Source organism: Erigeron canadensis, chromosome 1 (genome assembly GCF_010389155.1).
Source record: "Erigeron canadensis isolate Cc75 chromosome 1, C_canadensis_v1, whole genome shotgun sequence".
NCBI lineage: Eukaryota > Viridiplantae > Streptophyta > Magnoliopsida > Asterales > Asteraceae > Erigeron > Erigeron canadensis.
In genome coordinates, this window is record NC_057761.1 from 49,915,771 (window position 1) to 49,938,809 (window position 23,039).

General features: G+C 32.1%; 3 protein-coding genes across 3 annotated transcripts; 1 reads left to right on the forward strand and 2 right to left on the reverse strand.

The window, feature by feature from the left end:
* Positions 1-3,274: 3,274 nt before the first annotated feature.
* Positions 3,275-7,725, forward strand: LOC122586061 (probable copper-transporting ATPase HMA5). Its single transcript, XM_043758171.1, has 6 exons — positions 3,275-3,626; positions 4,223-5,614; positions 6,013-6,267; positions 6,368-6,490; positions 6,565-7,044; positions 7,138-7,725. The coding sequence occupies exons 1-6, from the start codon at positions 3,315-3,317 to the stop codon at positions 7,552-7,554; spliced, it is 2,979 nt and encodes a 992-aa protein (XP_043614106.1). The 5' UTR covers positions 3,275-3,314; the 3' UTR covers positions 7,555-7,725.
* A 15-nt stretch (positions 7,726-7,740) lies between these two features.
* On the reverse strand, positions 7,741-9,359 carry LOC122586062 (glutathione S-transferase T1-like). The gene is made up of 7 exons (XM_043758172.1): positions 9,218-9,359; positions 9,049-9,122; positions 8,860-8,920; positions 8,715-8,768; positions 8,522-8,601; positions 8,237-8,439; positions 7,741-8,106 (listed from the first exon to the last, which is right to left on the reverse strand). Exons 1-7 carry the CDS (start codon positions 9,280-9,282, stop codon positions 7,930-7,932), a joined length of 714 nt encoding a protein of 237 aa, XP_043614107.1. The 5' UTR covers positions 9,283-9,359; the 3' UTR covers positions 7,741-7,929.
* A 6,627-nt stretch (positions 9,360-15,986) lies between these two features.
* On the reverse strand, positions 15,987-18,996 carry LOC122579196 (glutathione S-transferase T1-like). The gene is made up of 7 exons (XM_043751313.1): positions 18,749-18,996; positions 18,574-18,647; positions 18,347-18,407; positions 17,270-17,323; positions 17,045-17,124; positions 16,742-16,944; positions 15,987-16,313 (listed from the first exon to the last, which is right to left on the reverse strand). Exons 1-7 carry the CDS (start codon positions 18,811-18,813, stop codon positions 16,140-16,142), a joined length of 711 nt encoding a protein of 236 aa, XP_043607248.1. The 5' UTR covers positions 18,814-18,996; the 3' UTR covers positions 15,987-16,139.
* Between the last annotated feature and the right edge of the window lie 4,043 nt (positions 18,997-23,039).

Here is a 23,039-nt window from a genome sequence, read left to right on the forward strand (position 1 = left end):
TTTTTTACTAGCATCCAGCTGGAAAATTTTTTTTGACCCTTCCTAAATTAGGAACCTGGCTTCACCACTGACAACCAAAAACTAATACTGTAAATTAATACAGTTATTTTACCTTCAAACAAATTATGAAAAGCTAACTTTTCAAGTACAAGTTTCCGAAATATTCTAACTACAATTTCAATATACAACATAACAACCAAAACTAATACTGTTTAACATAGCATGCCTTATATGTCAAAGTACAACATGTCCACAGAAATCGATTCGATAAGTTTTATTTTTCTGTTACTTGCTTTACATTACTTTGCATTCATGATGTCGATTTTCTCGTATATAAGATTATTAATGCAACTTAGATATTATATAAAAGCTTAATGACTTGAAAGCCTAACTTCCAATCGATATTAAGGGAAAATACATAATAAAAATAACCAATAGTTGGTTCTTTAACAACGATATCGATTAACTTCAAATATTCTTAAATTATATTAAATCTTAGACTTCTCTTCGAAAAACATGAACTACTAAACTTCGAAAAACATGAGCTACTAACAACTAACAAGTGACCTAACCTCACGTTAACAATCATAATTGATTTATAGTTGACAAAACTCGCATTCTGATATTATTATAAATTACCTTTCCTTTTTGTGTACGTAAATGTAATGTAGTATGTGAAGTTAAACATATTTAATGCGAATTAAAATAGGGTGATACTAGGGATACATTGTCCACTGATCATGGAAACACTACTAAAACGTGCCGTTTTATATATATGTAAAACGCTCCGTTGGTTACCACGTTTTATATAAAACGTCGCGTTTGGCCGGTGTGTAGATAGTAAAATTTCAGAGTGGAATTACACGTGCTCTGACACACATGCCATTCATTCCCTCGTTTTAGGTACCGTTTTACATAAAACGCTACGTATTAAGTTAAACGGTACCTAAAGCATGGGAATGACTGACACGTGTGCCAGACCACGTGTAATTCTCCTTATATTTTAGACTATCTACACACCGGCCAAACGTGGCGTTTTATATAAAACGGGGCGATAAACACGACGTTTTACATAAAAGGAGCCGTTTTGGTAATGTTTGCTTTGAAACAGTTGATGTGTTTAGATACTCGCTCCCTTAAAATATTTTAAATTCCCTTTTCGCATTGCGCAATATGACACCTTCTTTGAATATTGACTTTTCCACTTGTTATACGACATTTTTTGGATTTTAAAAAGCTATAACATTTTGCGTTATATAGCGAACTACGCCAAATTCACGTCTATATTAATTCCTAAATAAAATAATCTACACAACGAAATAGAAATGGCAAAGAAATTACTGTAAACCTCCAAATCATTGTATTAAAACTAGTGACTTTATTTAAATTCTTCGAAAAATCAAGGACGGTTCTGGTGTATTATTAGGCGGGGTTTAAAACCTACCTTAATTTGAAAAAAGTTTGAAGGTGCTATGATAATTTCAAACTAGTATATCAAGTCTAACATTTTACTTGTTTGCACTTTTTCACAAACATATATTTGAGGTACGCAGAAAAACAAAAAACTATTTTTATCTTGTTATTATACAATAATAGTTTTAGTTTTTCTTTTTATTAACACTTATTTTATTTTAAGACGGAAAGATATTTTGTATGTTTTTTTTTTTCCAAAATAACCATTTTAATCTCATATGTTGATCCAAAATGGTCATTATACTTCGATCAACCTATGAGTGAGAATTTTCTTAGGAAGATCTTGATCATTGAATGAAAATCAATGACCAAGATTCAAAGACCATTTTAAAATCTTAGCTTTTGATTTTCATCAAAGAACCAAGGTTAATTTGAGGAAATCTTCTCCCCAAGCCTATTTATTATGAAAGTGATCTATTCATTACCAGATTTTGACCGTACACTATCAAACATGCTATATAGTATTATACTGTACAACACTCTAAATCGCATTTAATGATATATAGTCAAAAATAAATGATGCACAGATCATCATCCAATCATTATACTTTCACTTTTATTCCCAAATCCCAACTTATTCATCATACTTATTTGTTTTGTTTCAAAGTAGTGTAACATGCGTAATGTCACCACTCACCACCACCGAAAAACTGCTAAAGTTGTTTAATTTCTTACAAGAGTAAAGTTATATTGTTGATTTATAGTTGTAAGTACTACTTAATATTAAAGAGAACCCTTTTACAATGTAGTTTCGTTTATTGTAGATGATTATGCTTCCACATATCTTTAAGAATCGGAGAAGGAAATCTTCTCTTCTAAGCAAAGCTAAAGCAAGTGATTACCAACTTAAGAATGAAAATACAATATATTATATATGTTGTCTGGTTATTTGACAATATAATACTTCTACTACGTTTTAACATTTGAATTTATGAAAAACTTATTTGAAGTTTTGGTAATAACAATGTGAATATAAGTACGAGTAATTATCCATCAATCTAATTCCATGATGAATACTTTGTACATAATTTATGTGCTATATAAGTATTTTAAAAACAAAATTGCTAACGCATAAAATTTGTATTTAACATGCATAAAAAATTTGTAATTTTTATATCAAAAGTTCACCCCTAAATTTATGATTAGTGTATAATTATTTAACGAATCTTAACCGCAGCCTTTCAAAACCCAACAAGAAGTAAAGCTTATGGTAATAATTAATAAAAATGAATATTATATCATTATTAGGATGAATCTTCCAACTTTTTAAAAACATAATCTAAAGAAAGGAAATACGTTTCCAACCTTTGCAATTATTAAAAAATTCTATCAGGTTGAAAATGCTCTTGGAGGAAAAAACCAGATATATTATATTATTATCGGCTTCGATGCTGACATTATAAAGACTTGTTATTAAGGCGTAATTAGTGTGTAGTTAGAAGATTTACATGATTCATATATAATTGGTGTACAAAGTTTTAAAAATATCGTTGTTAGTGACAATGACAAATATTTGACGGAAGATGTTATATGATCATTAAAACCTTATTATATATTTAAAAAAATAAAAAACAAAATGCAAATTACCTCCAATACGTAACTTATTATATATTTTAAAAAATAAAAAAAAAAAATACAAAAAGTCAAATGCATATGAAACCCGCGCAAAAAGATTACAAATAACAGGCCGCCCCCACAAATGCTCTTTATTTTCCGCTATATGTGATCATTCAATACGCAATCACCGTTACCTTTTACTTACCAAATTCAATCTCACACATATATAATTATTTATCATACATATACATATCTACTTTCAAAAATTGAGCAATTAAACAAAAATGGGTTCGAAGTTTTTATCTTTGGCTTGCATACGTGGGATGGGCGGTGATGGGTTGTCACCGCGGCCCCACTATCCATCTATGCCCAAGTACCCGAAAGGAGTCTTGAAGAAGAAGAAGAAGAAGATAACAGATGATGATATGGAGAGTAATAGGGAGGCAAGGGCCTTGTTTTCGGTCACGGGAATGACATGTTCTGCGTGTGCTGGATCGGTTGAGAAGGCGGTTAAACGTCTACCTGGAATTAAGGAGGCCGTTGTGGATGTTTTGAATAATCGAGCTCAAGTTATGTTTTATCCTACTTATGTCAATGTATGTAACTTTTTCATTTACTTATATTTGATTTGTTGTGTATTCATCTATTTACTTTCGAATATTGTTATGATATTTTGATAACGTGACAACTTAGCTATATGGATGTCATGTCAGCAAAAGTGTCACCAGAAACTAAGTCACGATATTTAAGATTTGGATACATACAGATACAATAGCTAGAAAAGGATTCAAGTTAAAAACATTTTATTGATTTTTAGACTAATTTTATTTAAGTTTTGAAATACTTATACTTAAATAAGTTTATTATATGGATTATAGTTCTTTTTCTTTTAACTAGTTTGCATAGTAGTTTTGAGACTTTGGAGAATATATGCAGAAATAGTTACAACTTTTGTACTAGTGGAGTTGAAATGATTCTTGACAACCTTACACTTTTTATGTTCTTGAATGGATAATTTAGAAAACGGGCCATCGAGACAGGCTAAAGTATCTGCTCAAAGCTGAAATGATTGTTTAATTTGGAATAACCTTTGATATTCAAGAAGTTATAGTGCCTAATTATTTTGAATGACCTTTCATTTCAAATAATTGTATCAAAGTTTCAAAGAAGCTTTTCATGTTTGTGTATGTAGGAAGAGACGATTCGTGAAACCATTGAAGACGTTGGGTTTGAAGCTACACTAATTTTGGAAGAAACAAGCGCAAAATCTACTCAAATATGTCGATTGCTCATCAAGGGAATGACTTGCACAACTTGTTCTAGTACAGTCGAGTCTGCTTTGAAAGCTGTACAAGGAGTACAGAGAGCCCAAGTTGCATTAGCAACTGAAGAAGCCAAAGTCCATTATGATCCCATAATTGTGAGCCACAACCAATTCTTGAAGACCATAGAAGAAACTGGATTTGAAGCCATATTAATTAGCACGGGGGAAGATATGAGCAAAATAGATTTACAAATTGATGGACCATGGAACGATAGTTCAATAACAATGATAGAGAAATCTCTTCAAGCACTTCCCGGGGTTGTTGTAGTTGATCTCGACACTAATCTTAAAAAGTGTTCCATTTCTTACAAAGCAGACATCACCGGGCCTAGAAATTTTATTCAAGTGATTGAATCAACCGGCTCTGGGATGTTCAAAGGTAAGATATTTCCCAAAGGAGGAGGTCGGGATTCTCATAGACAAGAAGAAATTAATCAGTACTACAAATCTTTTATGTGGAGTTTAGTGTTCACAGTACCCGTGTTCTTAACCTCTATGGTGTTCATGTATATACCCGGACTCAAACATTTACTGGAAACCAAGATTGTGAATATGATGAATGTAGGTCATCTTATAAGATGGATATTATCGACTCCAGTGCAGTTTTTTATTGGTCGAAGATTCTACACTGGTTCCTACAAATCATTGCGCCATGGTTCTGCAAATATGGATGTTTTAATTGCACTGGGAACAAATGCAGCATATTTCTATTCGGTTTACTCTGTGTTAAGGGCTGCAGCTTCACCACATTTTGAGGCCATGGACTTCTTTGAAACAAGCGCAATGCTCATTTCGTTTATTCTTCTCGGGAAGTATTTAGAAGTCATGGCTAAAGGAAAGACATCTGAGGCGATTGCAAAGCTTATGGATTTGACTCCTGATACTGCAACACTGTTGGCTTTTGACACTGAAGGAATTGTTATAAGAGAAGAAGAGATAGATAGTAGGTTGATTCAAAGAAACGATGTGCTTAAGATCCTTCCTGGTGCAAAGGTAGCTTCAGATGGGTTTGTAACGTGGGGACAAAGCCATGTAAACGAGAGCATGATCACAGGAGAAGCAAGACCTGTGGGGAAGAGAAAGGGTGACCCAGTGATTGGGGGGACGGTTAATGAGAATGGTGTGTTGTATATTAAAGCAACAAGGGTTGGATCAGAAAGTGCGCTTTCGCAAATAGTTCAACTTGTTGAATCTGCACAGATGGCTAAAGCTCCTGTCCAGAAACTTGCTGATCGGATTTCCAAGTTCTTCGTGCCTCTGGTTAGTTGATGGTTCCATAGTTCCATTTCACATGGTTATTGTTTTTTTCAAAGATGAGAATCACCTAACCAGAGGTGGCAACATGGGCGGGTTGGGTAATGGGTTGGAACGCGTTTCGGCTGAAACAGGTTAATCATATAGTACTGGCCAGTTTGGATTGACCTGAATACATATATTTGTCCATTTTTAGATAATTAATACTATTTCAAAATCAATATTATAACAATTTGTCTATATCTATAATATGATTTAGGAGTCGAATCACTACAAATGGACTTTGTGCTTTTTTCAACCTGTTCAAACCTTTTGGTTGTTTCTCTTTTCTTAATTATTTGATTTGCCCTACTTGATATAAAACCCAATGCTACACGTTTGTTTTTATCGGTTGTTCATTGCAGGTCATTATGTGTTCTTTCTCCACATGGCTCGCTTGGTTCCTAGCTGGAAAGTTTGAGAGCTACCCGAAATCATGGATACCATCTTCCATGGATAGCTTTCAACTTGCTCTTCAGTTTGGAATCTCTGTGATGGTCATAGCTTGCCCTTGTGCTTTAGGTTTGGCTACTCCAACTGCTGTAATGGTTGGTACTGGAGTGGGGGCTTCGCAAGGTGTTCTTATAAAAGGAGGCCAAGCACTAGAAAGTGCACACAAGGTCAGTTTAGTCAGAGTCTTCCAATACCCTTGTCCTGCGAATACTAATACAGTTAGGAAACATGAAAGTTTGTTGAATTATTTTGGACTAAATTATGTAGGTGGACTGCATTGTGTTCGATAAGACTGGGACACTTACGATTGGCAAACCACTCGTTGTTAACACGAGACTGCTAAAGAACATGGTACTTAAGGAGTTTTATGAACTGATTGCTGCAGCCGAGGTACACTTTGTCAAGCAAACACATTTTAGTTTGAGTAGATTATTCAATGTTTACATTTACAACTAATTTTATAGGTGAACAGTGAGCACCCTTTAGCCAAGGCTATCGTAGAATATGCAAAGAAATTTAGAGACCATGAAGAGAACCCAGTTTGGGCAGAAACCCAAAATTTTGAATCCATAACGGGACATGGTGTGCAGGCCACTGTTCAGAACAGAGAAATAATAGTGGGAAACAAGAGTTTGATGATAAAGAAAAACATTGGAATCTCCACGCAGGCTGAGGAAATGCTAACTGAAATTGAAGATTTGGCCCAGACAGGAATTCTTGTGTGTATAGATAGCCAACTCACTGGAATTCTTGCAATTTCCGACCCTTTGAAACCCGGGGCTCGTGAAGTAATCTCCATACTCAAGTCAATGAAAGTCAAAAGTATAGTGGTTACAGGAGACAATTGGGGAACTGCAAACTCCATTGCTAAAGAAGTTGGCATTGATGACGTCATTGCTGAAGCCAAACCAGAGGACAAAGCAGAGAAAGTGAAGGAATTACAGGTACAGTTCTTATACAAGTCAACATTACTTTTCTGTAAATCAGAACTGTGTTTTCATGATGAATATTTGAACCAAGATATGTTAATATTTCAGGCTTCGGGGCATGTTGTGGCCATGGTAGGTGACGGGATCAATGACTCGCCTGCACTAGTGGCTGCAGATGTTGGGATGGCTATCGGTGCAGGCACAGACATAGCTATAGAAGCAGCTGATATAGTCCTTATGAAAAGCAATTTAGAAGATGTGATCACAGCCATTGATCTTTCAAGAAAAACATTTACCAGAATCCGTCTGAACTATATCTGGGCTTTGGGTTACAACCTTATGGGGATTCCAATTGCTGCTGGTGTTCTTTTCCCATTCACAGGATTCCGCCTGCCACCATGGATTGCCGGGGCTGCCATGGCCGCCTCATCTGTGAGTGTCGTTTGTTGCTCTCTTTTGCTGAAGTATTACAAAAGGCCAAGAATTTTGGAGACGCTGGAACTACAAGGAATAACGACTGGTTGAATGATCGTAAAAGCAAGATAATACCGAATGTGGCATGTTTATTGAGGTTAGAAGATAGTTTGGTCATGTATATATGTAATAAAGATATTATATTATATGTGTATATGTAGTTATTAGTGCACAAAGATTTATGTTAATAAGGTTGTTTGATTCAAGTATAAAGATTTAAAACTTCAGACACAATCATTAAAACCGATGAAAATCCAGTTTATTATAGCATAAGGATGACAACATAATCTTCAAAAAGAGTAATGCAACTTAAAATACATCATATGGCAAAAACATTACATACTAAAAGTAAACAAAACTAGTCTTAATAAAGAAGATCAAATAATCAGGAAAATGTTGATGGTGCGTGATCTCACAACTTTCAATTCAGTTTGCTTTTTCTAGTTTCTGTTGCTGCATTTCTCGGTATCCTTTCTGTTGGTCATATAGATCCCTGTGAACATCGTCAAAATGAGGTGCAGTTGCACTCTTGGTATCTTCAACCCACTGCAGAACTTTCTTATAAGGACTGAATATGCGATCGTGATCCTCTTGAAGCAAAAGCTGAAAACACATGAAAAATGATGTCTCAATAAGTAAACCAAAATTAGGGGGAAACAAAGAGGGAACTTGACCAAAATCTTTTGATGAGAAATAGAAACATAACATGTTACAATAAGTTTTTTGGCATTACCTCAAGTTCCATGATTTCACATACAAAGCTGATATCGGCTATGGATGGTTGTGATCTTCCACACAAAAACCGTCCATCTTTCAACAAAACATTTTCTATGAAGGACAATGATTTCAAAAGCAATTTTTCGGCTTCTTCAGCTGCTTGGCGGCTTGGAGGGCGGGGGTTTAGTGCTACAAGGGCAGTGTTTAAAAGAAGCCCGACTGAAAACAAAAAACGAACCTTATCACAAAACTATCTAGGGAACTTATTATAACATGGTAAGTTAATTAGAGTTAGTATCACCTGCAGTACGACGTAAATTGGTATGATGCCAGTCTAAAACTGAATGAATCTTAGATCTTTCGAACAGATCACTAGGATACCTGTATATGTTTGTACAAACGTAATTAATCATTTAAATTTACGACTATATATAACGGTGTCGAATGATGTTTAATTAGTACGAGTATATTAAACAAGAAGAAACCCGACTCACCATTGACTAGCGACTCCCGGATACGCACAACACAAGTAGATAAGAATCGCGTGGCTGCAAAATCATATCATGCTTAATAATTAATGTGTTTATTTACATATAATAACCAAAATATTCTTAAGTAATATATATGTATATACAAAACCTTTCATATAGCTTAAATTCTCCATCAGCTATTGCTGGAACTTTAGAATTAGGATTTATTGCTGCATATATATAAATGTTTAACATGCTGTTAGATCAAATTCCCTACACAAAATTTATCAAATAATTAAATATGCAAAATATCGACACGTATAAATAAAATTAATGGATACGTAGCAAACAAATGTACCTATATATTCTGGGGTATACGTTTGGCCTTTTAAGACATCTACTGGGCATTCTTCAAAATCTATCCCAAGTATCCTTTGAAATGAAAAAAAACAATTATAAATATTACAATAACTTTAGAATGTAACGTACGCAAGTTTTTTGTAAAAGATGAAATTAAAATAACTAACTTGCAGAACATGAGAACGGCACGAGATGGTTCGGACATTCGATCACAATATACTTTCAGTGTCATGATTTTATATATGTGTGTTCTTTTTAGGAAATATTAATTACGACTAAATATGAGATGAGATTGTTATATTGATAAAAATGTGTGTTTCTTTAGAAAGACATGATCACCTAATCACCTATATATAGATACAGTAACCTGACTTCCTATCAACTTGACTTGTAGTATATGTTATTCAAAGTTCAAATGCCACCTTTGACTATATACCTATTGTACATTTAGTCGTAATATACAGACTTACTTGATGTGCGCCAAATAATGTACGAGTTGAATTTCGAATGAATATAGTATATTTTTAAAAAATACATAGTAATAATACCAACAAACGGTAAATATAAACGGAGGAGGTTTTCTTAATTTGTTTGGATTACCCCGGCAATAACGAGCCTTTTTTTTTAATTAACTAACACGATATATGTAACGGGATTTTTTTTATTTTTTTCTAATGACCGGTTTCAACCGTTTACCTGAGTGCCACGAAATTATTTAACTAGCATAGTATTCGAAGTTAAGGAAATAAAGACCGACCTCCTAGCCACCAATCCACTTGGTAATGGATTTATCATACACACCAATACACCATACATCAACATTAATTATTGATATTTGGAGCGTTGTAAAGTTACATAATTTTCGTTTTGTGTTGATCAAATTAAATATGAACGGTAATATTTAGAATGTGTGAACATGACATATACAAATATACAAATACAAAGAATCAAGCTTATGGGTCTGAGGTAAAATAAAAAATTAACTCGATCAGGAACATATATATCTCGTACGATTCTCCGCCTTAAATCATCTTTTAATAATTTATAAAATAAAAGTCAAAAGAAATACAAAATAAAATAGGTAGAATAGAATAGAATATCATACAACAAGAGTCCCGCAGCCGAATTGGATGCGTCATATGGTCGAGACGAATGAAATGACTAAACTACTATTTCTATTTAACACGGAATGACGGAAATGACTAAACTTTCTAATTATTACTCGTAATATACATGGACATTGGATTTATTTGTCTCTTAAATTTTTAAACGTCTTATATGTGAATGGACTTAATACATAATTCAAAATTTCACGGTCTTGAAATAAGGAAGTCTTGACATTATTAAGTAATTAGATAAGTGAAACGGACTTATATTTATGAATCAAGTAGACAATTCGAGCTTTTTTGTAATTGAATAGATGATAGTTATAGTTTTCTTATTATTTGACTAAAAAAGTTTCAAAAATGAGTAAATATTGTATTTTTATAATATTTTTAAAAACCGATTTGTTAATCAAACTAGTCTAATCTCAAAAAAAATTCAATTAGTTGAATCGGATGCTTGACTCAAATTGACTAGTCAATCTTTTATTCATAAAGATGCAATTTAATTGATAGAATCGAACATAAAATACACTTAAAATCCACACAAATACCAAATATTTATAAGAGAAAAAAAAAAAAACGTTTTAACCAAAAAGATGGAACCTTCCGAATCAAACCACTTATATTGGCATGTTCTGACAGCTTTTTGAAATTATTGTATTTACAATGGGAAGTGATATTAATATCATTATTTTTGATAGATTATCACACTCATACATTATTGACTTGTCAATCAGCTATAGTATTGTGTTACCCGCGTCAAAAACAATAATACATATATATAAGGCATATTTATTCTGTAATGAAATGAATAATTTAACCACTTTAATTTGGTGAGTTTGTATTATTCATGGAAGCTGGATTTTATGGTTTTGAAAAGAATATACATACAAGAACTAAAATATGAGTAGATTTTAATATAGATTTAATCCGTTCATCTTTTATATAAAATAGAATATATCTTTTTCCTTTCTTGGGTCTAACCGCCATTTTCCATTATACCTAAACTTGTAAAATACAGATAAGGTCGACGATGTTGATTATCTATTATTTATTTGGACAATAGTGTTTGTTTGTAATTGTGTAAATTACGAGATATATGTGCTTGGCATAAGGTGTTCAGAAAATTTCGAGGCATGTTTCTCAATTACAGAAGAAATTGTCGCTGTTGATATTTACTTGGTTACATCGTGGCTTATTTTTGTTTATTTTTTTTTTTGAACGGCAATTTATATTAAGCAAGGTCACTAGCAAGACGCTAGGAACGAGAGACTTACAACTCTAGAAATAAGCTAAACAATTACATATTCTAGATCCCTTCTAAACTTAAACTACAAAGACTACAAATGGAATGGAAAAAGAAAAAAAAAACTCATAATTAAAAATTGTTTCGTACCAAAGTTCAATTGTCTGTTTCGCATCTCGACCACGATGTTACAAATCACAAGATTTTCCACAGCATTCCAAATTTTTGTGTATTGTTTGATGATATATATATTGACTTACAAGTAAATTACCATCAAGTAGTGCCATTAACGCAATAAAAAGAAAAAAATAAGATATTTTTTATATAGAAAAACATTTTACTCCGCAATTGATATACAAAGTTGCGTGACATGGTCGAGCATTCTTTAGTCTCCTTTCTAGTTCCGTTATCAAAAGTTTAATGTTGGATATAAAAAGTTTCAAAGTAGTTGACCAAATAGGGAAATACAAATGAAAAACATATTTTTTACACACCATTAATTTTTAACTGTAGAGTAATGATACACCATCAAATATGTCTTATAATGTTATTTTGTAAATCATGTTTAATAACGTACAAATAAAAACTAATCGCGTACAGATCATCAACAATTATTTCTTCATTTCAAACTAACTTTAGAAAGTTGACGAGTAAATTAAAAACCTCAAGCAGATAATAATATAACATGTACATTGCATTTAAATTAAGATGTTGAAAAAAAAGACATTTAAAGTTTTTTTCGACTGAGTTTATTTTCAAGACAATAAAAAAGAATTTTAGTCAGTTTGAAACAAATAATAAAGCTATTAAAGCCCGTTCCTATCTATCTATCATGAGGTCGTCATCAATCGTCATACTTATCATAGAAGACATGGTAGGCAGCCCCCACTTCTACGGTCGTCGTCAGGGCCTGTCATGGTTTGGAATGCATCGACATGCATGTGTGTGTGATTTTATTTATTTTTATTTGGGTATGAGGAGAGAGAATGTATGTGTATAGATTTATGATATTTTAATTGAGGATGAAAATATGATAGGGAGGGAGTAGTTTGTTGGTGTGTTTTGGATAAAAAAAAAGTTGATATGACATTCCAAATGAAGTGATAATCGCATGGAAAAGGCTTAATCAAGTTGCAACATATAAAGGAGTAAAATATAGTTTGTAATGATCGTTTTAGGCCTCTCTATATGACCACTCCATGGGGTGTCATGACCCCTATTCAAGCTTTCAATTTTTTCTTACCACTCTCTCTCAATTAATCTAATTATTTCACTTTATTTTTTCCTCACTCATCCTTTATTCCATTATTTTGTTGGAATCTTATCTTTCACTCATCCACACATTTCATTAGACCATTCGGAGTAGCCCGTTCCCACCAAAAAAATCCGTGTGGAACGCCCTACTTCAGCCCTGGGGGACGTTCCAAAAGGTGAAAAAGCGTTCCCTTTCCGATTTTGAACGCGTCCGGGCATTTGGCCTGTAGTGGCATTGAGCCGTTGCATTCCTTGAAGTTTGCATTAAAATTTTGTTTTTTTTTTTAAACCCTTTTCACTCTATATATATACATACACATACACATATCAATATACATACACACACATATCTATCTATTTTTCTTTCAAAAAAATTACATATACACACATTCTCCTAAAAAATCACCATATGGATTCCGATGACTCATCCGGATCTTCTAACGGGTCTGCCGATTACGAAGAGCGTGTACAGAATGTGCTTCTTCGAGCCGCCGAACTAATTAGACGACAGATTGACGAACAACCTGCCCCAGTCATTAGAAGAAGGGTACCGGTTGATCGTGATCGTATTGAAGCACATGCTCGTTTGATGCGTGACTATTTTGCTGAAGAACCACGATATCCAGCCAGACTTTTTAGACGAAGGTTTCGTATGTCAAAAAATTTATTTGAGCGGATAGTCGGTGATTTGGAGGCTAGGTACCCATATTTTCAGACGAGATATGACCGTGCTGGGCGCAGAGGGTTTGCCGGGGTACAAAAGTGTACATCTGCAATTCGTCAATTGGCATATGGCGTTAACAGTGATTTCCTTGCACAAAAGTGTACATCTGCAATTCGTCAATTGGCATATGGCGTTAACAGTGATTTCCTTGACGACTCCTCCCAAAATTTACATCTTCAACAACAAAAAATCCCAACAAAAAAATTCACTTCATACTTTAATAAAAGAAATTCCGAAAGTTTATTGTAATGTATTTTTTATTTTAACAATGTAATGTGTAATTTTATGTAACTTTTAAGTTTATTTTAATGTAAATGTTTAATTACAGTATTAATCTAATATTTTATATAAAAACAATAGTAAAATAATTTTGTAAAGTAAAATGGAAATAACAAAAATGTATAAGATGAGGTTAACATAAGGGTATGAATGTATGATAAGATATATAGAAAAATGTATTTTTGTGTGTAATCAAAAGAAAAAACTGTTAACACGTTTGGTAGGGAGAAATTTAAAGAACTGAAAAGAGGCAGAGAAATGAAATTCAGCGAAATGAAATTCACTAAAAAAACCGATAATTTTTATTGTTTGGTTACAACAGAGAAATTAACTTGAGAACTCATTTCCCCTGTTTGGTAAGAAATATGGAGAAATGAACAATAATTTGTTGAATTAAACTAAACAAAAGCATCGGACATCAACCACGACTGTTGTTGTGGATATCAAATGCTGCTTCTTCTTAATATTAAATATTATTCAATAAAGTGACATAATGGATCTCAATGGTTAGTAGTGCATCAGAAGCTCAAAACATGAAGTTATGGATGAACATTTGACCACTGTACAACACACATAGCGAGCTAGATAGACATCTTACTATACGTTATGTGCATATTTCCAAAGTTCAGATTGTTTATAGATCTCTTTCTTTATGAGCAGCTTATATATTTCGATTTGTTTCCTACAATATCATGTATTAACACAGACCCAACACAAATTCTGAAACAGTTGATCCATACACATACCTGTAATTGATGGGGGGACTAGGGGAGACAATGGGTTATAATGAAAATAACTAGCAGAGGTCAATAGGTCATCATCAGCAGTAAATCAATGTGAGTGGGTTGAAGGTAACAAAAAAAATCAATGTGTCAAGAGTGGTTAGCGTTTGTTTAGATTTGTGTGAAATGTGCCTGGCACGTGCATCTACTATTTATACCATTCTTTTTTAAAGAGAGCCTATTTCTCCCAAGTAGGTACACGGAGAAATTTATGTGATTTCCTCTAGAAATGGATGGAAATGAAAATTATAGAAAGTGATTTACTGAGAATTGGTATTTCTCCGTCTGAATTAAATCTCAGTCTACCAAACATGGAAAATAGTTTCATTTCCTTTTCTCAGCTCTAAACTCTATGTACCAAACATACCCAAAGAGGCAATGGTGTAGTGTATTTTTTAACAAATTGGCAAGTTTTGATTAGAAAATTGAACAACCAAAACATGCATGTGATCTTCCAAAAATTGACTAAAATATACATAAAAAGAAAAGTGTCCAAGTGTGAGGAATAAGGAAACAAAAGAACCAAAAGTTGACAAAACACATACACACACAAAAATAATAAGTTTGCTATTGTGAAAAACTAAAATAACCAACTCAAAAAGAGCCACAATTGGCTCCACTGAGCCGATGGAAACCTCGACAAAAGTGGTGAAATATAGGGTGTAAAGGAACCGATGTGTCAAAACCGATTAATAGAAAGAGTTGTTTTAAAAAAAACGATTAGATCCTTAACCAAGAGGGAGAAGTCTTAGGTGGTGTTTGATAAACTCTTAATTAAAAAGCCATGACTTAATTTTAATTGTCTTAATCCATTAAGTCAAGAAAATATGTTTGTTTTTGACTTAATAAACCAAAAAATAACTATATTGACTTAATCTATACAGATATTGTATATCCATTCAGTCACTTTCTCCGTTCAGTCACTTAAAACAAACAAGCCCTTAGAGTGGTTCATGTCGGCATTATCTTATTTGTTTTAAATTGATTATGAGGACAAATTAATGACTCCATTTATTGTCATAAATTCTTTACCCATATTGCGGAAAACGCATAATAATTTTATTTTATTTTTCAGCTTTAAACAGTTGCAAATTTATGTTGAATCATTTACTGTTGTTGAAATTATCCTACAATAACATATTTTTTTTTTGAAAGGTGAATTTCGATTGAAACTTCAATTCGCGATTCAACAGCGAGAGGTCTACCAAACGTTGTCTTAATCGGGTTTGCGCTAGAGGGCTTCCTCGAAGTAGAAATGCCTATTTCAAATACCCAATACCTATATCTCAAAGTTGGTGGATTGAAGATTCGAACCTAAGACCTATAAGTTACCAGGGAAACTCCAAACCACTACACCAACTCATCATTGATTACAATAACATTAGTTAACTTCAAATTAATGAGAAAGTGGTGTTTCATAAACTTTGTACGTTTGTTATGTTTCAATGACCTGAAGTCCTGAACTCCCAGTCAGTATTAAACTAGTTTTCATACAGAATAAATTTTCTTGATGAAAAGCAGTTTATTTAAGTGTGTACCGATGAATTACAAACACAATCTGGAAATGGTTTATTGCAACTCAATAGACATCACATAGACACATTGCATGCTAAATTATAAAACTAAAAATCGAATGTACGCAGTCTTTAATATATAAAAAGAGGATTAAACGATCATGGAGAGATCGAGTCTTTCTGTTCAGTTTGTTTTTCCTAGATTTTCCAATTGCTCTCTAAATCCTTTTTGGGCAATTAAGAGATCCTGGTGAATTTCATCAAAATAAGGTGCGGTCGCCTTCTTTGTATCTTCGATCCATTTAGAAACTTTCTTGTAAGGGCTTAATATCCGCTCATGGTCTCTCTCACTCAGAAGCTGTAAAAGCACACAGAATGAGAAACGACAAATCTCTTACAACAATCTTAATTACGCCCGTGTCACAGATTGATATATCCCTAGACTTACATCCTAAGTGGCATGGGCGGTACTAAAGGGGGGGCAAGGGGGTCCAATGTCCCCCTCCAAATTTAAATTTTGTCATGTATTTTGAAATTTTTCATAAAATTTTAAAAATTTTCTATAGGTTTTTAACATTTTGCCCCCTCTTAGATTTATTTTTCATAAGTTTTCTAAGTTTGTCCCCTTTAGAATTTTTTCCTGGTACCGCCTCTGCTAAGTGGCACGAGTCACGTGGGTTAACCCCACATTGACTCATAGAATGTGAAACTTGATTAAATCTAATTTTTGATGTAAAACAGAACAGAACATATAACATGTTAATATATAAAATTTCATATTGTTACCTGAAGTTCCATGATTTCAGAAATTAAGCAGAGATCTGCTATTGATGGTTGAGATCTTCCAACCAAAAAGGGTCCATCTTTTAGCCAAAAACTTTCTATTATAGACAAGGACTTCTCAAGCGTCTTCTCAGCTTCTTCGGTTGCTTTAGTGTCTAAAGGGGCGCCTCTCAGCGGTAAAAGCATTAAGTTCGTAAGAACTCCAACTGAAAACAAAAAAGTATAAACCAACAACGTAATTAAATTAAACCATTTGGAAACTGTTTAACTTAATTGGAAATATTAATTAGAGATATGTAGTATCACCTGAACCACGACGCAAATTCGAATGATGCCAGTCTAAGACCGAGTGGACTTTAGCTCTTTCGTGTATATCACTCGGATACCTATATCAATATAATAGGAATTAATATTCACATTACAACAAACAATATATGTTAAAGTTTTTTCCTATCATTTTTAAACAACAATGTTGAATGATTCCTAATGTTTGCACACATGGTAAAAGAAAATTAAAAAATCCCGACTCACCAGTGACTAGCCACTTGCGGAAATGCGGAGCATAAGTAGATAAGAATAGCATGACTGCAAAATCACACCATGCTCAATTAGTTTACACATCATGAAAAATTAAAGTAGCTTAATTAAAGAGTTCAAGTACTAATTAAAATTTCAACCATCTTTTTAGTCTGTATTTTAATTTATATATTGGCGTATATACCTATTCAATTTACAAATTAATTTATATGGTATTTCCTTCGTTTTACGGTAACTTATTCATCATTCTTTTAAAGAAACTCTTGTACGACACTTATGTTTGATGATTATCATGGTGTTTCACCTATTTTTTTTCAATTACAAAAGTACCTTTACCTTTTCTATCAAACTTTAGCCAGTATCTGATCTTTTCTACCAAAACCAACTAGCTGATTCCAACACCGAACTACCGACTTTTTTTTTTTTTGAACGGCAGCAATTTTATTAAATAATGACCATCTAACAAGATGCTAGAGGCCAAGAAAATACAAATAAAATTAAGAAGACAACATGCTAAAGGAAACTAGAAAACCAACAAGCTACATATACTAAAAAGTAGCATGTTGTTACAAGAATTCCATGGGGGCGTAACAATCTGAAAGCAACGATCCATAGATGAAGGAGCAGCATATCATATTTCAAGTAAAGATCTCCATCACAATTAGTGTGCAGGACAACAAATATGCCATCAAATAAGAAACCAACTTATTTATTGTTTTAACCCCTTTTTGATTTTGTTTGTTTGTTTGTTTGTAAGGCTTGTATTCTTTTCACTACTAGCTCCTAGCAGTTTGAGGTTTACGGTTTTTGCAATGTGGTAGCTTTCATGGCTGTTTGTATTAATTACGATCGATCTGTGTAACAGTGTTCATTAAATGACGGTTAAAAACTGATCCTGAAATTATTGATTTTTTTTTAAAAATTTTATTTTAACATTCTGACATTATTGACTGTATATATATTGATTCGTATGTCCCTTTGCATTAATTGATTGTTTGTCGACGAACAATTCGATTATAATAATAAAAACGTGCTTTACATATATAAAAAGATGAAAATAATAATAATAACCTCTCAAACAGCCTAAAGTCTCCATGAACTATAGTTGGAACTTGAGACATGGGATTTATTTCTGCATAAAACAACACCAAACAACCCTATTAAACTAGATATATGAAGCTTGATTTATATAACAGCCTAAACTTTTTGTAAACTATACTATAATATATAGACAGATTCAAAATTCTAACATGTAAAATTTATAAATTAAAAGTTATGGAACTAACTAACCACTCTACCTTTATATTCAGGGGTGTGTTGCTGGCCTTCAAAGATTTTTATAGTTATTTCCTCAAAGTCTAACCCATTCATCCTTCACAAAACAACATAACATTCATATATTTATAAGAAACACAAACAAACTTATCACATACCATTATTTGTACAAAAACATATCGAAATACAATAGCTTACTTGGAGAAGATGAGAATTGCACGAGATGGTTGGGACATCCGATCACAATATATTTTGAGTGACATAATGTTTCTTCTCTAATTAAGAAATTGGATCAAATTATATTATGATGTATGATAATAATGTGTAGTATTAATCTATGTGGATATCACACACCATATATATGATAAACTAAAAATGTATAATTAAGGAGATTAAATAAAATTATATTAAATAGAATACTAATATATAGTTATCATAGGGGATAACTTAAGAATATTTAAAATGCCATGAACGGACTCTAGATGCTTTTATTTGGATACGTTAAAGAATCGGTCCCCACTTTGTGTTGCTACCTTACATTTTTTCATTATATATTTGTTTTCTTCTTCAAAAAAAGCAGTGATTATTATGGTTCCACGCTATCAGTTTTTTTATGCTTATGGTTCTATGACCATGTCTATAGAAATAATTATTGCTCTACCGAGTACCAACTACCAGGCACGGCCCTCCACTCATTTTGGAGTTTTTAACTAAAATGGTATATTTGAAAAACATATTTATTTAAATGGTGTATTCTAAAAACTATTTATTAAAATGGTGTATTTATGTTTTAAAATTCTTTTTTTATTTTTAATTTTTAATCATCCACCCACCTTCATACACCAATTCATTATTTTGGCTAGGTTACTTCTAGTACTTTTAACCATGAAATATGTTTTATCTCTCCGCTTTTTATTAAAAAGCTTTTAAATGTTACATGTAAGTATGATCATAGTATCATACACGTGGATGAAATGGGGCAATTGATTATGAGATGATTATAAATTAACGAGCGTGTACCCACGCAATGCGGCGGCAGTAATGAGGAAGACTGTCTGTTTAGTTAGAGATGTTGAGTAGTTACATAAATAAAAAAAAAAGTTCAAGGGCAAATCTGGTAATTCAAAGACAAAATTACCTTATATAAAAATAAATCATTTCTTTTATAAGGTATTATAGATTATAGATAACTAGTTACATAAAAATGTTAGATTTTCGCATTTTTGATTTATTTGCCGAAGTCTTGATAGGAATCTTTGTTAAATAACTATATGTTGCAATGCTAATGGCTTCTCTGAAACTTATTTAGTCAATTTTTGATTCCAAAAATATTTGTGTGAGCGTGTAACCGTGTTTAACAACATACAACAATATCGACATACTTGAATCGAAAAGGTACCTGGCAAAAAGCTATATTGTGTATTTTCGTAGTAACCTGGTAAACTTTGTGCGTATAAAAAAATTGCGAGGCTATCCACATTCTACAACTCCTGATATATTTATATTTATCATTATGTATGTATTAATTGTATTGGTAATATAAAGCCTATATAATGGCTCATGTATGTGGAATGATCATGAGAATGAAAATCATACTTTTATTCTCTCTATTCTTGTTCTCTCTATTTTCTATTGTTATTATATATATCTATATTTGCTAGCTATTAGGTCGTTGTTTTACAACATGTTATCAGCACGAAAAGCTATTATAGTTTGATCCTTGAATTTCCAATTCTTAATAGGTAATCGATGGTTGCACGGATGCATTATGTAAGGAGCCTTGATATAAAGGTTTGAACGGAGTTTTGGATTTGACGATCTTGAATTGCTATTTACATTTACGATCATCATTGCGCGCGGTAAATTCCTAATCTTGACACTTCGATCTATTTATTTATTCATATAAAATTATCGTAGGATTTGACGTTTGGAATTACCTTCTAGCTACTACCTTAATTCATGTTCATATGATATCTATTTTCGTGTCGGTGTTTTGCTCTTATTTTATGTCATATTTTCATATGTTTTCTTTATAATGCTATTGACCAAAAACACCATGTCACATTGAGGTAATCTTGGTAGTCATTTTCTGCATCTATATATAAATAATTTTGGATCGATGATATATAGTATTAATAATCCTTTTCTCTTGATTCATTAAAAATTTACATTCTAAGTTTTCAAAGCATATATATATTCGACCGCGTGTATTAATGAATTGCTTGAATTGAATAGTAGAAAAACCTTAAGTGATAATTACTAAACACTCTCCATAAAGAAAATATTATTGTTGTATTGATAAGCTTATTTATTTAAATTCCTTTCGTATACTTTGATTGTATGACAATAGCATATTTGCAAGGAATAGGATGAGTTTTTTTTTTTTCCTTTTAAAAAAGGGCTATGGATACATAAGTCATGGAAATTTTTGGTGAACGTCATAAATTTGTTGAGATTGATTAAGACTTGATTCTTAGCGATTAAGACTCGATTCATAGCAGTCCTAATTATATTTAAAGTATTGTTTATAAGGTTAATTATTAGTTATCAGTTTTAAAATGGATATTTATATATTCCTACATTTTAATATAAAGTGCAAATAATTTGGCCTAAGCTGGTAACTATTCGGGAACTATATATGATAGATTATGTTCCAATTAGACTAATATTATTTGACACAACTAGTTTTTGTTTTAAATTATGTGGATTGGTCATAGGATTTTAATCTATGTAAACTGTACTTTTGAAAGTGTATACATGCATCCTGTTAAGACTTATCTCAGTCTTATTTTAATTTGAGGCGTATTTTATGTATTTGAACTTAAAGAGTATTTGATAACTTTGCCTATAGACTTCGACGATTGAGTTTTGACTTTTGATTACCTCAAGTCTTACCATTCCTATTTCCTATTTATTATACCTTAAATTAATTAACTACAAATTAGTTAATAATTTCATTAATAATTTTTATTAATAAATTTGAACTCTAATCTCTATCCATGAAGGAGGTGTACAGTTGCAATTTGAACGGGTTTCATTTATGAACTTGAGTCAATTGGCTAATTAATATTGAACATATATCCAATGTCTTTGATCTACATATATAGAAGTGGATAACATCATATGTATGGTCTCTCATGATCCGATCTCATTATTTGAGTTAGACTTATAAGAAAAATAGAGTTGGAGATGTTTGAGATCTAGAGATATATAAGCTATGATACTAAGTTTAAAGATATTAGAAACATATACAAGGGAGTGGTATTATTATGATGTATTGATATTGTTTTAATATGAATGAATTTTGAAAACTGATTTTGGCCAGTAACCATAAACTCTTCTTGAGATCATTATTGTTATCAAAAGTGTAGCGTACATATAAAGTGCAAGCATGCAATAACTTGCTAAATTACTTTATTTTAATAATTGGGATACTGATAGTATGTAAATTATCACCGTATTCATCCATGTTCATTTAATATGATATAAGAATTCTAATAGTTATGTCTTTTGATTTAACCATTTAAGTCTATCATTTGTTTTGTTGTATGCATATGACATCGCTTATTAAATAATCGTATGTTACCAATGTTTCAAACTAAAATGGTTAGTTTTAGTGACTTGTGATTAACGAATTTTTGAATTGAATCGTTCACATGAAAGTTATTTAGGTGGTGTTGAAAACAAACATCTTTTAACATGGATATATTTCTTAAAGATAACTTTACTATGGAAAACAATATAGTTAATTTTGTTACATGGATTTTGAGATACCTATCTACTGATTTGTGAGTTGTCCATCTTTAAGGTTTAATGATTTGCACACCTTTGAAACTTACGTGTACATGTGATTAATGAGTTATAAATCAAAGTACCTATTTGTAATTAATTTCCATGCGTTAGGATAGTCCGGTAGAAACAATGTCACAATTTGATTTTTCACAGTGACGAATATAAGAAATAAAAATAAAAATAAAAAAAGTCTATGTACATGTGTCTTATATGCATTTGGTTATACATACTTCTCATAAATAAAATGAACATATAATGGTATTTGAAATATAGATATTGATTTCTATCATGCAACATTAGACTGGTATCTTTTCTCGTGTGCCCAATATGTATTGTTGTGAGATAAAATATTAATGATGAAATGTGTGCACCTTCACCGGCATGTGAGATGTTTTTTCACTAATAATGGTGTAGCCTAATGGTAACACTATTCAACGAATGGTCATAAATTATTGTTAATGAACGTTGATTATTGGATAAATTGGCATGACCGGTAGGACCATCCCAGCTCGATGATGATGCGTACCAATAAAATTTTGAATTCATTATCGAATTTGAGAATGTTTGCTCGATACAAGTATATCATTGCCAACTAAAATAGGGATTGAATCCCTTAGTATTATGGAATGGGTTTTAAAGGGATGTATGTAGATTACATCCATCAAAAGACCATTTAGTGTTTGAAATCGATGCATCG

Excerpts from the sequence above, each read along its gene's own strand:
- LOC122586061 (XM_043758171.1), top strand. The coding sequence starts at position 3,315 with ATGGGTTCGAAGTTTTTATCTTTGGCTTGCATACGTGGGATGGGCGGT. Across the intron at positions 3,627-4,222 it reads TTTATCCTACTTATGTCAAT|GAAGAGACGATTCGTGAAAC; the intron begins GTATGTAACTTT and ends TTGTGTATGTAG. Across the intron at positions 6,268-6,367 it reads CACTAGAAAGTGCACACAAG|GTGGACTGCATTGTGTTCGA; the intron begins GTCAGTTTAGTC and ends TAAATTATGTAG.
- LOC122586062 (XM_043758172.1), bottom strand. The coding sequence starts at position 9,282 with ATGACACTGAAAGTATATTGTGATCGAATGTCCGAACCATCTCGTGCC. Across the intron at positions 8,769-8,859 it reads GAATTTAAGCTATATGAAAG|CCACGCGATTCTTATCTACT; the intron begins GTTTTGTATATA and ends ATGATTTTGCAG. Across the intron at positions 8,107-8,236 it reads GTGAAATCATGGAACTTGAG|CTTTTGCTTCAAGAGGATCA; the intron begins GTAATGCCAAAA and ends ATGTGTTTTCAG.
- LOC122579196 (XM_043751313.1), bottom strand. The coding sequence starts at position 18,813 with ATGTCACTCAAAATATATTGTGATCGGATGTCCCAACCATCTCGTGCA. Across the intron at positions 18,408-18,573 it reads ACACACCCCTGAATATAAAG|AAATAAATCCCATGTCTCAA; the intron begins GTAGAGTGGTTA and ends TGTTTTATGCAG. Across the intron at positions 17,324-18,346 it reads GACTTTAGGCTGTTTGAGAG|TCATGCTATTCTTATCTACT; the intron begins GTTATTATTATT and ends GTGATTTTGCAG.